Genomic DNA, 20,384 nt, shown 5'->3' with positions numbered 1-20,384 from the left:
CTCAGTAATTTGCCGTCAGACATGCAGCCGGTGTTTCCAGCCTTCTGGATCTTCCATGGAGAAATAACTGAACACTAAGACGCTAAACTGGGTGGAGAAGATGTCTGTTCATGGTTTGATTGAGAATTTTGTGCTCATTTGTAACAAGACGAAGTAAAAGTCAGAGTTCACGCTTAAATGTTGATGTAAGTTAGCAAAAAAACGATTGATATTCACTGATATAAATCCCCATGAAATTTGGACATGACAGGATTTTAACCATGTGTGATAAAGTGCTCCATCCCAGACGACATGATCAATCTACAGTGAAAGTTAGCTGTTTCCAGCAAAGGCTCAAAAATCTAGAAAAAAAAATGATTAAAAACAATAACAAACTTCACTCCGGGGGATAAGAAAGATAGCACAAAATATCATCGACATAAGTGTTTCTATAAAGGTTTCTTGAATCTTGAATTTATCTTAAATCACATAGTTATCGTGACGCGTTTCTCAAATTTCACATTTTTCCTGTTGAATTGTTTTCTGTTGTCGGCTAGCTGCGCTCTACCGATCATCGCTGTTCAAGAGCCAAACCGAACCGTGACCCCGTCAGTCCGGACCGAGCAGAGACACTTCCACCGGGCAGAGAAAGGCTCGGTCGTCCTTTTCCCAGCCGTCATGACGCCTAACAGCATTATCACTGCCGCTCTGCTCTCACATGGAGCCCCATCAGGACCTAGCACGGGCATGCTAACGCAGTTAGTGCTCTCTCTGTCACTGCCGGTATATAAAAGTCATGCCCAACAATGCTAACAGAGTTAGCCTTTAGCTGTATCTTTCATGGGCCGTGTGTGGATATAAACCAATAAGGAAGGGGCTTTGCCACTTAAGGCAGGCTGATGATGAAATGCCAGAAGATCCAGGTGATGAGATTAGCCGTGTGTGTCTGGAGACTGGAGGACCTTTAGAGACACCGCAGGAAGATCACTCAGCCAAATCACATCTTTTATATATATCTATATCTATATTCACATTGCCATATTATGACTGTTTACCATTTACATTTCAAGTGAAAACACAATGAGCGGTATTGATCTGTGAGAGGAACTCAGACGAAAGCAGAAGACGGAGCCTTCCTGACGCTGGCGTGGCGTCTGAGGAGAGTCTTATGACACGACACGACGCTGTCCCGACATCGCACACACACACACACACACACACACCAACCAGCTGCTTCATTATAAAACAAGTAAATTCAGGAAAAAGATGCTGAAATTGAAACGGGGACGGTGCGTTTGGGAGCGAGGCGCTGAGAGCACCAGTGCAGACAGACAGACCTGGAGGAAGGTGTGTGAGCGTGTGTGTTATTGAGGCATGGGGGGATATTTTCTGGAGTCTTAATGGTCAGCCTGTCCCCACAGAGACTGGCTCAAATGTCAGGTCAGATATGAAGTGACCTCCATCCCGCCTGCTGTCTTTATCCTCACGCTGCGCGTCTGTTCCAGGAACAGGAGGATTCATTCTCGCCGTAAAAATAGGGGTGTTATAGGAACCTCTACACATTTACTGGAATTAAGACTAAAGAATATCAAAGTAATCAAATCTCACGGTGTTAATCTTAGTGATGGTGTGGATTTGATTTAGACATATCGCCGATGTTGATGTGCTGCTCGAAGGAAACCGGCTGTCCTTGTTTACCTTCTTCCTACCATGAAGTGGGAGTGTTGCAGTCTACACTCCATTATCGTGTCTAGTTCAGAAGGGAATCAGACAGGAAGTCAAGCAAATCTGCCCAAGAAGCCACCGATGGCTCAGACAAAGAGAGTCTGAGTTCTAGAAATGAGGTAATTTATAAATTATTGTACGTCTTAACCATGCAGAATATTACCTGATTTTGTAAAACTCACATTAAATCCATGGGTATATGCTCAACAAAGTATTCAGAAAGAGACAAAATGTGCTTAAAAACATGCAGTGGGGGCTTTCGCCTGTTGGGAATCAAACCGGCGACCCCTTGCTAATAGCTCTTGCACCCATATGAAATGAAAGAGGTCACAGCCACTCAGCGCTGCTGTCAGGGGACCGCAGACATGGAGGTGTGAAAAATGCTGCCGGTTTCATCTTTTAGTCGGAGCTCAAGCTGCAAATCATGTGTTGGGTTGAAACCTCCAGAGCAGCTCCGGCTCCGCCGCTCCGCCGCCCGCGCTCTGACGCTGCTCCTCTCCCCAGGTAAGGCGCTGACGTTCCTGCTGCTGCAGCCGCCCAGCCCCAAGCTGCCGCCGCACAGCACCATCCGCCGCACCGCCATCGACCTGATCGGCCGCGGCTTCACCGTCTGGGAGCCCTACATGGACGTGTCCGCCGTGCTCATGGGCCTGCTGGAGCTGTGCGCCGACGCCGAGAAGCAGCTGGCCAAGTGAGTCCGCCAGCACGGTGTTCAGACGCCATTCAAACACGCGGCGTGTCAAACATGTTTTAATTCACGGGACTTGAGTTTACCTTGAGTGGTAAAATAGTCATAATGACTTCTGAATTCAGACTGTAAAGTTTTTCATTGCTGTGGAGCAGAGTATACATGAGGAAAATACAACAGTTCAGAGAAAACGGTGAAAAGGACTCCAATCTCAACATAAAGGCAAATTTATTGAAAACTTCTGGTGCTAAGCAGTGAACTGTCCTGGAAACCTCTCCTCCAACTGTTGCATTCTGGATGTTTTTCCAAACTGACAGCATGACTTCAAGGCTAGTTTGATAGCGACCAGGTTAGCTAGTTTGATAACAATCAAGTAGCTAGTTTCAGCAACAGGGTAGTTAGTTTGATAATAGCTAGGTTAACTAGTTTGATAGCAACCAAGTAGCTAGTTGGTTGGCAAACAAATAGCTAGATTGAAAGCAACAAGGTTAATTAGTTCGATAGCAGCCAGGTTAGCTAGTTTGATAGCAACAAGGTTAGCTAGTTTGATAGCAGTAAGGTTAGCTAGTTTGATAGCAGCTGGGTTAGCTAGTTTGATAGCAGCTGGGTTAGCTAGTTTTATAGCAACAAGGTTAGCTAGTTTGATAGCAGCTGGGTTAGCTAGTTTGATAGCAGCTGGGTTAGCTAGGTTGTTAGCAGCTGGGTTAGCTAGTTTGATAGCAGCTGGGTTAGCTAGTTTGATAGCAACAAGGTTAGCTAGTTTGATAGCAGCTGGGTTAGCTAGTTTGATAGCAACTGGGTTAGCTAGTTTGATAGCAGCTGGGTTAGCTAGGTTGTTAGCAGCTGGGTTAGCTAGTTTGATAGCAGCTGGGTTAGCTAGTTTGATAGCAACAAGGTTAGCTAGTTTGATAGCAGCTGGGTTAGCTAGTTTGATAGCAGCTGGGTTAGCTAGTTTGATAGCAGCTGGGTTAGCTAGTTTGATAGCAACAAGGTTAGCTAGTTTGATAGCAGCTGGGTTAGCTAGTTTGACAGCAGCTGGGTTAGCTAGTTTGACAGCAGCTGGGTTAGCTAGTTTGATAGCAGCTGGGTTGGCTAGTTTGTTAGCAGCCGGGTTAGCTAGTTTGTTAGCAGCTGGGTTAGCTAGTTTGATAGCAGCTGGGTTGGCTAGCATTTAATGGCGACATCACTGAGACCTCAGCTCGGCTCTCAGTGTTGTATTATGTCTGCTGCTCTGAAGAAACCTGTTAAAATTCAGTGTTTTCTTTGAATTTTTGAAATCAGCTCGACGGTTCAGCCAAATTGGAGTTGGACCCTCTTGTGAGCCGGTTTTGGCCCACGGGCCTTACGTTTGACACCCCTGATTCAGAGGTTAATGTGCAGAGATCTGAAGTAATGTTACAGGAAATATCAGACATAAAGACACACACACACACACACACACACACACACACACACACACACTGTAGAGTGACTTATGGCGGCCAGGCTGTAATGTGATTTGAGGGCATTATGATGATGTAACGTCGTCTGTGCTGCTGTGACATGAGCGTCTGCGTCTCGGAGCTGGTGTGAGCGAGTCTGTCTTCTGGAAATCTCTTTTGTTCATGTGCGGTTTTCAGTCGGGCTGCAACGAGCAGTTGTCTTGGGAAGCAGACAGATCATTTTTGATTACGCTGGACATGAATAAAACCAAAGATTATTCCAAATAATCAGTAATGACGGATTCTCACTCAGTATTAGAACTTGAATGACAGCATTACATTTGTTGTCATAGCGTCTTTTCGCTGCAGTATCTTCCTCTTTCTTCCTCCTTCTCTTGATTTCCTTCAAAGTTTTGGATCAGGACTGTTTGCAGCCATCGATCACCACCAATCCTATTGATTATTGGTTTCCTCATTAGCAGCACTGATCAGAAGGTGGATTCTAAAACCTTTCTCTTCACTCTGAACTCTTCTGGACTGAACTACAGGCGGGTTTCAGTGTCGGCTCGCTAAATAGCTACCAGCAGTTAAACTTCAGTCGTGAATTTAATGAGCCAAATTTTTTTTTTTTTAATTTCAACTTAAAAAATAATCACATACTTTACCTTTAATAGGTTTGTTCTGATTAAAATGAACTCTGGTGTGAACACACACACACACACACACACACACACACACACACACACACACACACACACACACACACACACACACACACACACACCCAGCCGTCCTGATCATGTATAATTGATATTGTGATGTCTGCAGGTGTTTGTTGTTGCCTCCTGGTGTTGTTGAGGCAAACAGCACGAGGGCTGATCAATGACACGCCCCGTAATCACATCAGTGCATTATAATACACTCCCAGAGAATACATTAATACACACACACACACACCCACACACGGAGTGTTTCTTCCTCGCAGGCAGTTTATTCGCTCCGCGGAGAAAGAGAGAGCGACGGGCTGAATGCATTAGCGGCTGAAAGAGTGTGTGTGTGTGTGTGTGTGTGTGTGTGTACGCGGACTCTGTCCACCGCGGGATGCATTTCCATGCAGCTGACTCGCAGCCGGGCTTTTTGTCCCTCGTGCACCCGAACAGTCGTCAATACACTTCGTGCAGCGCTGTATGTGTGATAATCCCTTTTCAATAGGTGGAGGTTTGAAAAAGCTCCTGGTGAGGGACTCACACACACACACACACACACACACATACACACGTGTGTGTGTGTGTGTGTTTGTGTGTGTGTGTGTGAGTCCCACACCTGCACAGATTCTTTCTTGTGGCTAAAAGCTCCTTTCAGACCGACCTCTTCTATACAGACACATAAAACTGACTAAAAAGCATCAAGCAGTGTTAAAAAATGCAACTTTTCATGTGAATGTGTTTGGAGCTGCAGCTCTTCAGGACGTTCACGGCTCACGGCGGCCAAGCTCTTCTGTCGTCAAGCTGAAAAGACCCCAGAATGAGCCGGACTTCTATTTTTCAGGAACATTGTGTGACATGAGGAATCCTGAAACTGTCCTCAGTTAAAACTCGTCAGATAATCTTTTTTGTCTTTATTTGGAAATGCAAATGGAACATACTGTATGCGTGCAATGTTGAATTTAAATCAGTGGAGTAACAGAAGCTGAATCTGAGCGGCGGCAGCAGAGATTTCCTCCTCAGTCAGTGAAGGGCCTGTTTCTGCAGAGCAGCTGTGATCTTTAGCGCTGAAGGAAACCCTGCAGGCCTGGAGAGTCTGCAGACGCTGGACCACGTGTCGCCTCCGAGTGTGTGCTGCTGTGTGGATGTGTGTGTGTGTGTGTGTGCGTGCACTCACGTGACTTTCTGGCTTCGCTGGACGGAGTCTTTTCTTTCTCCGTGAGAGGAAAATAACGTGATTATTTTGATGTATGGAAACGAGCGGCGCGAAGCGGAGAGTGAACGTTCTGGTTTTTACTCCCGTCAACAGCGTGTTTTAATAAAACTATTCTCACAAGTGCAGTTCATCCAAAAGGTCACTTCTCTAAATGTAATGTGACTCACCTGTGGAAGCAACATACTGTGGCCTAGAGGTGTCCAAACCGTGGCCCGGGGGCCATCTGCAGCCTATTTAGGCTGAATCCCATTTCACCCCTTAGCCCTTCCCCTTGGCCCTACCCCTCGTTTTGCGCGTTCACGTGGAGGGGTAGGAGTGTCCCAGTTGTCATTATGACGGAGGGGTAGGGCCAAGAAAGAGGGCCAGTCACCCCTCCAAAAGGAGATTCTCGAGAGGCACACTCCAAACGGAGGGGTATCGGCCGATGGCGAGGGGCGCTTGTTCTTTCAGCCTAGGTCATGCCTGGCGGGCGGGGTGAATTCACTTCCGCAATGACGGGAGTGATCGTTTCCACACCCGCGCATTCCAGGCGCATTCCAAACACAACAGATAGACGATTATTTTCAATAAACTGGTTTCTTCAACACGGCCCGCCTGGAATGCGCGGGTGGGAAACGAGCGCCCCCGCCAATGCGGAAGTGAACTAACCCCACCCGCCACTGACGGTCCAGGCGAACAAAACAAGCGCCCCTCGCCACCAGCGCCACTGGATGACAGATTTCTCAGAAAGCCTTCCAAGATCAGCAAGATGGCGGCGTCCGCAACGAAAGACGTTCATAAATGTCAGTATTTTGTCAATTAATAAAGTTTTAAAATGTAAGAAAAACATTCTTCTTCGGCAGATAATTGTCGCATCTGCCTACGTCATCGGCAGCGGCGACTACTGATGACGTACGCGATTGTCGGAGGGGTGTCCCAATTCGGAGGGGTTGACTTTCTCCCCTACCCCTTAGCACTCCGTTTCATAGGCGGAGGGCTAAGTGGTAGGGCCAAGGGGAAGGGCTAAGGGGTGAAATGGGATTCAGCCTTAATGGACCCAAAACAGGATGTATCAGTAAAATGGAAAGTAGCCGACACACGAAGCTCATTTTCCTTCTACTGAATTCTGCTGATTTGGCACTGGTTGAACGGCCAGGCAGAGCTTTGACAAGGTTGCTTTATTTATTCAGCTTCAGGAAATCTGCTGTAATAATCACAGAAACACCAACAAATCCCAGTAAGAAATGAGATGTGTGGAAAGAAACCTGGATTCTTGTGTAAATGAAATGTTTATTATGGTGTGATTATTTGAAGAAGCCATTATTAACCATCAATCAGGCCCTTTTGGTGACATTTTGGTCGACTTTGGTTTCTAGTGATGAACAAAGATAGTTTTTTCCCCTCCTGATCCAATAAATAAACTCCACTTATATCTCTTCCCTGATGATTTATGGCATAAACAGTCATTCCATGCAGTTTTAGGATTTTTCGGCTCTTCTCCTCCTGAGATGATCTAACATGATCTAACATTATGCAGATGACGCTGAAGTGTTCGTGTATTAATTCCTGAGCTCTCCCTGCCTCATGTTCACACCCGGTGTTGTAGTTTCAGTTGACGAATGCTCAGCAAACACTGTAGCTGCTGTTAGATAACTCATTCTTTCCTTTACACAAAAAAAAGCACCACAGTAAAAATGTAAAAGTTTTAAAATTTCCAGTTCAGTCCAACTTTATTCTCTGGTGACATTGACCTGTGTGTGTGTGTGTGTGTGTGTGTGTGTGTGTGTGGATGTGTGTGTTGAGGCGACCACAGAGATAATGCATGTTTTCAATGGGATGTTTTCAACATGCAGAGATAAAAGCGTCTCCGCACACGGTGTGTTTTTAATGCGTATGGTTGTGTTTGTCATGCAGAGGGGAAATGAGTGTTTGCTGCGTCTCGCTGCGATAAGCACACCGTGTTGTCACGATGGACGAACCCGGCGGGGCGTTTGACAGAGAAACACAACGATCCGATCACTGCAGGTCACTTCTCAGAAAGGCTGATCCTGTTTGATTTTCACGTGTGTGTTTGTATGTGTGTGAGTGTGTGAAGCTGGAGCTCAGGAATACCCGACTGTCCCTGAACGCATCGTTAAAACACAGGTTCGTCGCTCCAGATTTGATTTGGTTCAAAGTTTCTTAAGTTCGCTGACTTCATGGAAATGCAGTGTGTCACCATTAGAACGTGTCTTTCCTGGTTGTGTCAGTATTCAGCTTTTAGTTGTTTCTAAATGAACCTTTTGGTGACTGTGGAAGAAGAGAGAAACTTCTGGGTTCAGGGAAACAGATGAAACTGTTTGAACCACAAAGGAATTGGGAAAAGAATACCAATAATATCTTTATTTATTTATTTATTTATTTTTAAGTAAACTACCAAAACCATGAAATTTGCCTCAGGATAAGAAATGAAAAACAAATAAAGAGATGAATCAGCCTCTGGAGCCAACATTTCTAAAGCAGATTAAATTCCTAAAGTGAAGCAGAATGCCTCAAATAGCTGAAAATCTGTGTATCTAGACTAAAATTAAACTGTGTGTGTGTGTGTGTGTGTGTGTGTGTGTGTGCGTGTGTGCGTGTGGTGTGTGTGTGTGTGTGTGTGTGTGTGTGTGTGTGTGTGTGTGTGTGTGTGTGTGTGTGTGTGTGTGTGTGTGTGTGTGTGTGTGTGTGTGTGTGTGTGTGTGTGTGTAAAACCTGGTCTCAGACTCAGTCCCTCCTGAAGCGTCAGTCGGCCGCAGACGCTTCATGGTTTCCTCTCATCATGTGACCGAGGTTATTCACTCCTCCCAGCACAGCGCAATCAATATCCTCAGTGTGTGTGTGTGTGTGTGTCCCCGTATCGACTGGACCATGTCAGCGTGATATTGGCTGTGAGAGCCGTCATGTTGCCAGGTTGGCACACCGAGCCGAGCCTGGAGTGTTTCCAGCTGAATCGGTTCGTCCTCGCCTCTCACTCACTTCCTGGTTTACAGGACGCCGCGCTGGTTTAAACAGTTTGATCGGCCACGTAAAGCAGCGTTAAAGCTCTGTTCTCTGCAGCGATGCTCACTTCAAACTACTTTTCTGTAAAAGCTGGAAGATTCAACACGTTTTTTTAATGGTTTAACAGTTTTTGTTTCTGTTTTGTTCTTAAATCTTGAGGAAAAGGTCAACGAGATTAAATATTCTGTTGATGATCCCTTATTCTATTGGTCAAATCTCTAGTCTTTTCCCTCCACAGGCTATGAAATCACATGAGCCTGAATATCAGAACTCTTTAGCTCTGATGGAAAAACACACGTCTGCCTAAAAATAGCGTCTCCAATGTGACTGTTGATGTTTCAACATGAGGACCAATCCGGGCGGTATCGATACGATCGATCCGCTCGTCGCTCACCTCCGCCGGTTCGGCTTCCTCCCGGTGTCGCCGCGCCGTCGCCCCCGTGTTCCTCGGTAATCCGGATTATTACATTAGCGGCTCTGAACGGGGGACGTTAACCTCGGCGGGTCTCGGCGCAATTAGCCGCCGCCGGCCGGCTGCCTTATATCAACACCGGGACTGCTTCCAATTACCGCCCATGAAATTAAACATTTCAATGCCCCTGATGTATTGCCGATATATTACCAGTATTAATTACAGGATGTGTCGCTGCGGCGTGTAATCAGAGGAGATGAACGGCGCCGCCCGGCGCTCCGCCCGCCCGTAGCCCCCCCTCGACCCCCCCTCCCTCCCCAGAGTCATTTGTTAACAAGGTGGCCTTGCTGGCCCTCTTGGTCCTCCTTTCTCTCTCTCTCACTCACACACACACACACACACACACACACACACACACACACACACACACACACACCCCTGGTGCTCGGAGGGGTGTGTGGCCAGCTGTTGGGCGCGTGTGTGTCTAATTCCTGTTGCATTGTGGGAGTCCATTATGCTGTCGTCTGCTGAATGGCTCCCATTGACTCGGCCTTGACATTATAAGCTGCCTGCTAATCTCCAGGCTCTCTGCAGCAGTAAGACTCAATCTCTGCCTCCTCCGTCCATTCACACACCCCTCTCCGTCCCCCACCGTCCACACCGTCCCCCTCCGTCCCCAAAGGCCCCCACCATACCCCACCGTCCCCCTCCGTCCCCCTCCGTACCCCACCGGTGTCCAGGAACCGAACACACTGCTGCTCTGACCACACTGTGTGATTTGATTAAAGGTATATTGAAGTCTTCATCGTCTTCGCCTTGAGTCCTTGTCTCGGTCTGGGTCTTGGTTTTTGATGGATTTTCTCTTCTTGCCCCCCCCCCAGCGTCACCATGGGTTTGCCCCTCAACCCCCCGGCGGACTCGGCCCGCTCGGCCCGCCACGCCCTCTCGCTGATCGCCACGGCCCGGCCGCCGGCCTTCATCACCACCATCGCCAGAGAGGTCTGACACACGCTTCCTGTTCTTCGGCGCCGGTTCCTCCCTCCCTCGCTCGCCCCGTGACCCCGTCTCTCTCTCTCCTCCCCGGTCCTCCAGGTCCACCGGTACAACGCCGCCCAGGCCAACTCCCAGTCGCAGCAGAACGTCCACACCACCACCCTGGCCAGAGCCAAGACCGAGATCCTGCGGGTCATCGACATCCTGATCGAGAAGATGCCCGGAGACGTGGTGGACCTGCTGGTCGAGGTAAACCGTCAGATCCCACAACCGCCTCTGCTCGGCGTTATTCCTGCACTACCAGACCTTTTCTTGATGGACTGATGGGTTGATTGATGGGTTGTCTCCAGGTGATGGATATCATCATGTACTGTATTGAAGGCTCTCTGGTGAAGAAGAAAGGCCTCCAGGAGTGTTTCCCTGCCATCTGCAAGTGAGTGAAGGTTCTTTCACCACATCCTGGCCAGACGTGTGTGTTTCTCGGTCGGCTGCTGGTTTCGGTGTGTGACCACAGCCGTTTGCTCCTGCAGGTTTTACATGGTGGGCTACTGCGACCGGAGTCACCGGATCGCCGTGGGAGCCCGCCAGGGCTCGGTGGCGCTCTACGACGTTCGAACCGGGAAGTGTCAGGTGGGTTTGGAGCTGCCCTGTCCGCACAAGTCTGTGGCTTTTACCTTCGTATGTCCATCTGTCCATCATCCATCCATCCTTCTCTATCCATCCACCCACCTATCCATCCATCCATCCATCCATCAGTCCACAGTACATCCATTCAGTCTCACAATTGTTATGAAAACATGTTTACAGAGTTGCAGTTAAATAATTCACTGTTTATGTTTCTTTGCTGGACAAGATGAGAAACTGACTGAGACCCAGAAGTGAAGCGTGCTAGCTAACAGCCTTAGCATTAGCATTAGCATTAGCATTAGCGTCATCCTGCCAGGCTGAATATGTGGAAACAACCAATCATCTTCCACCAAGTGAAGCATGAGGACTAACGGGTTTTTAGTTTTTCCAACAGATTTGTCAAAACGCGACACAGAATATCCAACATTTGAAGTTATACTTCACATTAGTGACACTTGTGTTTTATTTCAGGTTTTTCTCTCAGGATCTAGTTTCTTCTACATCTTCAGCCCGTCTCGCATTGTAAACTGGTCATTCGTCAAACAGCCATGTGATCCATTTTCCTTGCTTTATCTCTTTCCATTTGTTTTCCACTCTTAACATCATTAGATAAACAAATCAAACTCCTCTGCTCCTCTGGTGAGGCCCGTCAAGCCTCTGTCTTCCACTGGAAGGAAACGAAACCTGTGACTAAGACTAAATGAGGAGGAGGAAGAGGAGGGGGAGGAGTTCAGTCCCAGTAATTGATTAATGATGAAGCCATGACTCTTTCTGTTAGCCTACATTCATGTTTGATTGTGTGTAAGACGCTGCGGTGCAAGTGTTTGTGTGCTGCTCGACTTTGTGTGTGTGTGAGTGTGTGTTGGTAATTTGCTGCGTTATTGATTTGCAGTAACCTGAGCAGTCTAGTCTGGTGGAGGGGGTCATTTATATCTGATAACAGCATCGCCCCATTCAGCCCGCATCAGCTTTGATTGCGCGCGTGTGTTTGCGCTCTGACGCGTGTGTGTGTGTGTGTGTGTGTGTGTGTGTGCGCATGTGCGTGTGTGTGGACACCTTTGCCGTTTTGATATGCTCCAATATAACAGACATGTTCTAGTTTTAATGTTAATGTCTGTCCTACATTAGCCAGCTCTCTTCTTTAATGCGTTTTATTTGTTTTGACTGTGTCTGCTGTTCTTATTGTTTCGATTTGCTCCAACCAGAAAACACTGATTTCCTCAAGCAACACCTCAGCGCTACGTGGCTCGTAGAGCTGCTGGCGGCAGAGTGTGTCGATGCTGAAATATCTCATTATGTGTAGAAATGAACTGAGAACCTGGTTAGGTCATTGGTTAGGTCATCCCAGTCTTCTTTTTTAAATCCTGAACTTGGTTAAATTCATTGTGAGTTTACGTGGTGAGGGCCGAGAGCTGATCAGTGGGTTGCAGGCTTATTGAGCGATGACACACACACACACACACACACACACACACACTCCGGTGTGTGATCGCTCCAGATTACACCAGAGGAAGAGGACGGAAGAACAGAAGAAGAGAACAGGGGGAAAAAGGAAAAGCAGCAGTTTTTTTTCTTCATACTCATTTCTGTGTGTGTGTGTGTGTGTGTGTGTGTGTGTGTGTGTGTGTGTGTGTGTGTGTGTGTGTGTGTGTGTGTGTGTGTGTGTGTGTGAGTGAGACCATCTGCCACGGCTTTGATCAGGATCCATGCCCCGCTCTTTGTCAGCAGTCCTGTTCTGGGTGTGTTTGTGTGCCGGCTCTGGTCTTCCTGTCCTTCTGGGGTCCAGGACCTGGACACACACCGCGGCCGCCCTGCTGGAGGCTGAGACGTCGGGACGCTGCTGCGGCGCTCGTGTGTTTTGGCGAAGATGCTCGGCCAGACGAGGCTTTGCCCTCTGAGTGTTTCGGTATACGGAGCTGTGTGAGCCTCGTCTTCTTCAGCCCTCTGTGGCTCTCCAGAGAGAGTCGGACCCTCAGCGTTTCTCGTCTTTGAATATTGTGTAGCCGCAGTGAGAACGTGATTCCTGATTGTTCCCTCTAACGGTCAACGGCTCAAATGGAGAAGATACGAAATACTGATGGTTTTAAAACTACTGAAAACTCTTAATGATGGAAACATTTTGGACCCCGTGAATGTAGCAAACACCCAGCTCTCCCAGCCTGCAAATGGTGTAAATCCTGGAGAAACACACACACACACACACACACACACACACGTCCCCAGGCAGCAGGTATATCGAAGTACAGAGTGCTGTAAATGGTTTCAGTGTGCTTCACTGCTCTCTGATAGGCTGATTGATTCAGTAGGCAGTCCACTGTGACACACACACACACACACACACACACACACACACACACACACACACACACACACACACACAGACGAGAACATCAGGCCTTGTGTTTAATTGCCCTCATGTATCTCCTCTGTTCACCAGTTATTTTATAAAACTTCACACATAATTATCAGATCAGTCTCGACCTTCACTTTACTTCAAAACCACGGTCTGAATCAGCTGGGGGGGGGGTCTAAATATTTGGGATGAGATGAAGAAAACATGACGACAGAGTTCATATCAGACTCGGCGGTGAGATGAAGCCGTCTGCCGAGGGAACTCGTCTGGTTGTGAGCGAGGCGTGGCGAGCTCGGTCCCCTGGAATATGGAAGCCTGTTGACGGACTGAGTTTGTGTCTAATTGTCTTCAGAGGTCTTTAGTCTGATCAACTGATCATTCGACAGACTGGATCCAGTCGATCGACCTCTGGATCTTCCTCCTCTTGTCAGAGGAGTGGTGGGGAATGAGATTTGGGACGTCTCCAGAGCGGGATGTGAAACCACGGGGGGGAGGGACGGAGGAAAAATGTGAAGAAGACAAAAGAATTCATCTTTTTCTGCTCTGCTGGAATCTAATCGGGTTTCCCCACCGAGGCGGGGCGAGAGAACCAATTAAAAAGATGAGATCTTCATTTCATTGCGTTAGTTTTCTCTCTCTCTCTGGCTTTAATCGCCGCAGACGGGTTATTATTTGGTGGCCCTGCCGCCCGCGGCGCCGCGTCCTAATCTCATCTGGAGGTGAGCGTTTGTAATCCCAGTCGCCGGCGGGGGCGGGGCCAGGAGTTTCTGGGAGGACCTTTATTGCGTTACTCGTCCCGCATCTGGCGGGACTCTTTATTGCGTTAAGCAGCAGCGGCGGCGGCGGCGGTGGGTTTTTTTTCTTCTTCTCTCCGTCCCGGGAGTTGTGGAGGCAAACGGCAGCATCTGTCGGAGCAGAAGTCTGATGGAATTATCTCCTTCAAATCAACACTTACTGTCAGGGAGGGGGGGTCGGGGGGGCGGGGGGTTTATGAGCCGCCACGATGAAATTTCAACAAGAACCGAAATGTGTTTTTAATCCAGGCTGCATCACAGGCCGGCTGAGCTTTATTGGAGCGTGGCCGGCAGCTGCTGCAGTCTGGAGACACAAAGACGAACCGAGACCAGAACTCGGCTCTGCTGGAGGCCGAAAGCCAGGAGGAGCATGTCGTCCTCACCGGGTCCATGATGCCTCAGTAACTCCCTTCTTACACTTTGGAAAATGAGAAAATCCCTCCGTATTGGAGACTTGTAGCACTTTTCATGCAGTTGTTTTTCTTCCCTCGGGAAGCGAAGGATGGAGCTGGAGCTCGGTACCGAGGAGGCACTGGTCTGAGGGTGGATCTGGACTCATTGCTTGCGTCCATGATGCCGCCACAGGTGGCCTCTGAGGCCCCGAGTGGGAGGCAGTGTTTCAGGAGAAAAGGCGTCGTTTTGATGTTTTTGTTTCAGCAAAGGTTCACAAGCTGAAAATTATCTAGTTATCGTGTCAGGCCACTAGTGGCTGCTGATGTGTGTTTTTATCAAGAAACCACACACACACACACACACACACACACACACACACACACTCTGTGCTGTGTTTAACCTATCTTCCGTGTCTTTCCGGCCCTCTGTAGAACATCCACGGCCATAAGGGTCCGATCACGGCGGTGTCCTTCGCCCCGGACGGCCGGTACCTCGCCACCTACTCCAACGCCGACAGCCACATCTCCTTCTGGCAGGTGAGCCGGGGGGGGGGGGGGGGGGGGTCCAGATGGGGCCCGGGGCCTCTCCGTCTGTCAGCCTGACAGGGTTTCATCCAGTTCTGAGGCCCTCAGCTCCGTTTCTGATGTCGACCCGTTTTAACCCCGGTGGGCCGCGGGATCAGTCAGCTGGATTATCTCTGGATTAACGTTTCATGTCATTTTGAGTTTCATCTAAAGCTGCGACAGTCTGAGAAGATTTTCTAAACAGGCACTTTACAGGTTGATTTTACCTGTGATTAATAGAAAATGTGTAAAGGATGCAAACAAAAACACTTCAAGGGGGAAAAAAGTCAGATTTTTTTTCTTTTTTCAATTAAGTTGCAGTTGTTTCAGTAAATCCTGCCAGGCCTGGTTTCTTCTCAGCAACGGGAAACACGACCAGGCTGCATCACAGCGAACAGCATGTAGTCAGACATGCATGAATAATACACACACACACACACACACACACACACACACACACACACACACACACACACACACACACACCTCTGATCTCCTCCTTCCCAGAACTGTTTTTTAAAATGAGATGTCTTTATAACCCCTGACACGGCTGTCTGCGCACACACACACACACACACACACACACACACACACACACACACACACACACACACACCCACGCGCTAATGGCATTACTGTAAGCATAAACCACTGCCAGCGTGCCGACAAGACGGCTGCTGTGGTAATGAGCTGGCAGACGCTCTGTCGGTGTGTGTGTGTGTGTCTGTGTGTGTGTGAGAGAGAGAGAGAGAGAGAGAGAGAGGTGGAGGAATAGTGTTGTGTCAGGAAACGATAGAGTTTCGATACACACACACACACACACACACACACAGTGTCAGGCCCTGCAGGTCAGGTCGTCAGAATGGTTTCCTCTGGTTCTCGGGGAGTTTTCGGGTTTTGAACCTCTGACGGTTCCTGCTGGTTGTTGCTCATCAGATCATGTTAGAATCAGCTGCACGCTTCATTCGGCGCTGAGGCTTCCTTCCTGGACTCTTTATCTTCCTTGGTGTGAAACATATGGCCCGGGGGCCTGAACGGGTCCAGCAGTTGGTCCGTGAAGGACATTATCACAACATCAACTTAGGTTTTTCTGTAAAACTCAGCTGCAGTGTTTCAGCCGTCACTGAGTGTGTCTCCCCCCCCCCCAGATGAACACCAGCCTGCTGGGCAGCATCGGCATGCTGAACTCGGCCCCCCAGCTGCGCTGCATCAAGACCTACCAGGTCCCCCCGGTGCAGCCGGCGTCCCCGGGCTCCCAGAACCACCTCAAGCTGGCCAGGCTCATCTGGACCTCCAACCGCAACGTCATCCTGATGGCGCACGACGGCAAGGAGCACCGCTTCATGGTGTGAAGCCTGCCGCCGGCCCCCCGGCGCCCGGAGCGCCGGGTAGAGAGTCTAAACCTGAAGGCTTCCCGCCTGAAGAGTAGAAACCAGACTCAGATTTATAGATTCTGTCAGAGAGAGAGATTTGTGACCCAGTGATCGGCTCGTTTACATCCTGATCTGCATCGCCGTGTTTTTGAATCATTCCTATTTATTTGTCGTCTGAACGCTTCGGTCGTCTTGTACATGATTTTATTTTGAAAGGTTTACCTCCTGCATGGCAGAAATGTGTGTTTCCTTCACAGGAATGTTGATTTGAATGTGAAAAGTGAGCCGTTGTTTTCCTGGCTGCTGATTGGTCGTCACTGACCCCCCCTCCCCCCCACCCCCCGAAACCGACGACCACGACAAGCTTTTCACATTTCAGACTGTCCGTGTGTGAACCGCTGTTTGCTCTCACTTCCCTCCATCCTGCGGAGACGTGTGTGTGTGTGTGTGTGTGTGTGTGTTTGCAACCCAGTGTGTCAGCGCTGTTAAACACACATTCTGACTCCTCACTGCTCCCTTCACACACTTCCTGTTTCCAAAAATCCAGACCTGGACCTGAAACGTCTCTTCTTTCTGTGTCATCTTCATCCTCCCGAGGCGTGACGCTGCTGTGAAGTTAATTCCAGATGTTTCAGCCTCTGATGAAGAGGTGTGTGGTTGTGTGTGTGTGTGTGTGTGTGTTTGCTGATGATGTGACGCTGTTGGAGGAAGTCCTCCACTGTTTCATTTCATCTATTCGTCCTTTCTGACTCTTTCTCTGCACATGAGTGTGAATACTGAGTGTGTTCTGAGCAGTGCTGTGTAAAGTAGGTAGTGTGTATAGTGTGTGTGTATGTATGTGTGTGTGTGTGCGTGTGTGTGTGTGAGTGTGAGATGTTTGCTTTATTTATTGTGGCTGATGTGAAGCAGAGGAGGAGTTTCCTGCTCAGTTTGTAAAAAGCTTTGACGATATTTAGTTTTGAAGTGACTTGAAAAGACAGACGTCCACGTCTGATGTGGACTGGATGAACCAGACCCTGATCCAGGTCTCTACACGGACCCAGACTCTGGACTCAGATGGTTTCAACCCTGATCCAGACTCTTGACCCGCCAGCTAGCTGCTAGCTGCCCACAGCGCTAATGAGGCGTAGCAGAGGAATCCTCCAGACTGAAGACAGACTGCGTCACGTCCTTCACCATCCTCCATCTTTTCTTGTAAAATGTGGATTTCAGAGTTTACTGTAGAGAGAGTTCTATCTAAATATCTGCTCTATATATGCTGAAGAGTTTTATTAGTGAATCACGGCCGCTCTGTCTGGTTTGAAGCCCTGCCTCTGCCCTTCCTCCTCCTCCTCCTCCTCCTCCTCCTGTCAGTTTCATTAGTGCCGTCAAAAAGCTTCTAACACCGTTACACACCTGTAAACCTGAGCGTGTCAAAGCTTTTCACAGGTTCTTCCTCTGGAGGGAAAAAAATAAAAATAAATAAAAACCAGGCTTCAGGTCTGCTGGATGTTTGAAAATCCTCACAAACAACGGCGCCGGGTCCTGCAGGTCCTGACGGCTCTCAGATCTTAATCTTCCCTTTTCTCTTAACGGTTTGCGAGATGCTGTTTTTGGCAGCGTCTCCGGGGAGGACGGGTGAGAAAAGTGAGGGAGAGCCGAGGAGTAAGTAACGAGTGAGGAAGATCAGCTCATCCATCCAGAAAAGAAGGGTCTGAGGTGAAGGTAGTCGACCAAAATGTTTCCCTCAATGCCAGAGGAAGAAGAAAACAGCGCTTTGTTCCTGTTAAGACTGAAAAACTGAAGCTTCTTAGTGACTTTAGACAGAAGTCTGGGTGATTCTTGACTTTCTCACCTCGTTTCCTCCCAGTTCTGAGCGGATCCTGGGCCTGGGTGTGTGCCGGTGTGTGTGTTCCGGTGTGTGTTGCATGTATATGAGCTTCTCTTGACGTGCTGCAGACGGCCGTGTAGCGTCTAAACGTGATGTGTTGACCCGTGTCGTTAACTTTGTGTCCAATAAAGATTCAAGTGAGTCCAGATCTGTTTGTGAGTCTGTTTCACATGAAGCCAGACGTTTCCGTCACGTTAGGTCTCCGACGACGGTAACAGGAAGTGCTACTGCTTCTGGGAAATAAACCGGAAGCAGAAAAACCTTCATTTGATGTAAAGCTGCCTTGTTTACTGAAGACTTCAGATTTATACCAGAAACCACTGGATGAACGTTCTTTAATCAGAGGTTTTTTTTTTAAAAGGTTTTTCTTTTTTTTAAATTAAAAGTCTCGTTTTAACACCCAGCTAAATAAAACCAAAGGAAAGTATTTATCTTTAATCTTACTTCTTTTGGTAAAACATTAAATTTGACTCCACTGTGTGGGAGAGAAAGTCCACATTTCCCTGACTGCGGCTCATCAATCCACCACAGATCTTTTATTTTCAACCAGAAGTGTCACATACAGCTCTTTTAGATCTCAGCCAGCCTGAGCGGTAAAACTACGACTTTAGTTTGAAGAAATCCAAATGATCAGCTGATGGGGAAACGCTGAGTTAAACTCTTCTGACTTTGTTTTATTGCAAAAAAGTGAAAATGTGGACTGAGATGCAGGATTCCTGCTCCTTCGGTGTGGATTGAAGCTAATCCCACCTGAATCCCAGCAGCAGAACGTTTCTACCTTCCTCTGCAGCACCTTCCCACTCTTCTCCTCAGATTTCAGTTTTCTGTTGGTCTCTCTGAAACTCTGATGACCTTCAGGTGAAAATGTTTCTCCTCACCTGTAAAACCCGGTTAGTTTTCCTGGAAGTGTCACATTCATTCAGCTGTGGCTTCTAAACATCCAACCAGGGCTGCTGGTTGGACTTATCTCGTTTATTATGACGGATCTGAACACACACACACACACACACACACACACACTGTAATGAGCCCGTGATCACAGGGAAGCGGATCAATTCCTTCCTTTAATCTCACGTCTCTTTAGCGTTGTTTCCCCGGCCTGACACCGTGTTTCCATTAAAAAACATCGTTCATAATTTAAAGGTGCAAAGTGATTAAAGTTGCAGTCCTGCATGTGAAAACTAACCAGCAGCTCAATAATTCTCTTTCAACTCCAGTCTGAAAAATGAAACAGGAGGATGAAGACGGACTAATTAGATCCAGACTCCTCTGACTTTTCTGACTGTTGATTGAAACTTTTTAAAGTTTATTCATCAGTTTAGGCAAAATCTGCACAGAAGTTATTTTCCTCTTTTTCTGTTGGAGGGTGATGTTTGGTTGTTTTAGTTTCTCCAGATATTCACCCCGCTGATGCTTCATAGTAGAATAGTTTTCTATACAATCGACATTAATCAATAAAGCAGAGAAGTCGTTCTCTGGGACAAACAGAGGTCAGAGGTCAGAGGAGTAGCGTTCCAGGACCTTGTTCAGTCTGTGACTCCAGGAAGCGACGCAGCGATTGGCGAGGAGTTCCTGATAAAGTCAGATTCTCTCCAGTCTTCTTCATGTTTCAGTTTCATCTCTTCTTACTGGTTACTGGTTATGAAACCCGGACGTGGCTCTGACCTTTGACCCTGCCATGCTCCTCACACACTCTCCGCCTGCTTCCTCCAGTCTTTAATCACCTTTCCTATGGAAGCCCATCGGCCGTCCATGGTATTGATCGGCAGCTCCGACCCGTTCCTTCCAGCCTGTTAGAACCCAGGAAACGACTCGGTGCGTCTTTGAAGTGAACTTCAGGAACAGTTTCTGATTTGAGCCGAGCGGGTGATCATAAGATCGTCTGCTAGACTGAGAGAAGGCCCGTCGTTCAGACCCGGTCATGGAGGGAAACTTCCCGATGCTCCTGGACCGAAGTGGGGAGGAGAGTTTTCTGAGCTGTGGCTCATTACCTGGAGAGGAAGGTTTCAGTGTTTGGGGGGTTTTACAGCTCAGAAAGACTTCAGTGAAACACATGAAACCTTCCCAGCAGTTCAGTTGAAGTTCATTATCAGCATGTGTTCCTGGAGTTCTGCAGACGGTGGGTCTTCACACTCCACATCTCCTCCTGGTCTCCTCCAGACCAGCTTTCAGCACCCTGATTGAAGGAGGGCGTCCAGTATGGTGCTGGACTTTAATGTGATCATTAAAAATAACAACGCTTTTAGTCATGCTTTTCTCATCCATCTCCAGTT

At 48.1% G+C, this 20,384-nt stretch overlaps 1 protein-coding gene across 3 annotated transcripts in view; it reads left to right on the top strand.

The window, feature by feature from the left end:
- Positions 1 to 17,683, top strand: part of wdr7 (WD repeat domain 7) — a 63,588-nt gene extending 45,905 nt beyond the window's left edge. For all 3 annotated transcript variants that reach the window (XM_030084500.1, XM_030084501.1, XM_030084499.1), the window contains 7 exons: positions 2,209 to 2,395; positions 10,027 to 10,144; positions 10,238 to 10,387; positions 10,489 to 10,571; positions 10,669 to 10,768; positions 14,737 to 14,841; positions 16,017 to 17,683. In XM_030084500.1, the coding sequence (XP_029940360.1) occupies positions 2,209 to 2,395; positions 10,027 to 10,144; positions 10,238 to 10,387; positions 10,489 to 10,571; positions 10,669 to 10,768; positions 14,737 to 14,841; positions 16,017 to 16,220 (947 nt within the window). In that variant the 3' untranslated portion in view covers positions 16,221 to 17,683. The remainder of the gene's footprint in view (positions 1 to 2,208; positions 2,396 to 10,026; positions 10,145 to 10,237; positions 10,388 to 10,488; positions 10,572 to 10,668; positions 10,769 to 14,736; positions 14,842 to 16,016) is intronic.
- The last annotated feature ends 2,701 nt before the right edge of the window (positions 17,684 to 20,384 follow it).

This window comes from Salarias fasciatus (assembly GCF_902148845.1).
Source record: "Salarias fasciatus chromosome 7 unlocalized genomic scaffold, fSalaFa1.1 super_scaffold_4, whole genome shotgun sequence".
In the NCBI taxonomy this organism is placed as follows: domain Eukaryota; kingdom Metazoa; phylum Chordata; class Actinopteri; order Blenniiformes; family Blenniidae; genus Salarias; species Salarias fasciatus.
Note: the sequence above shows the minus strand (reverse complement) of the source record. Positions and strands in the feature narration are given on the sequence as shown.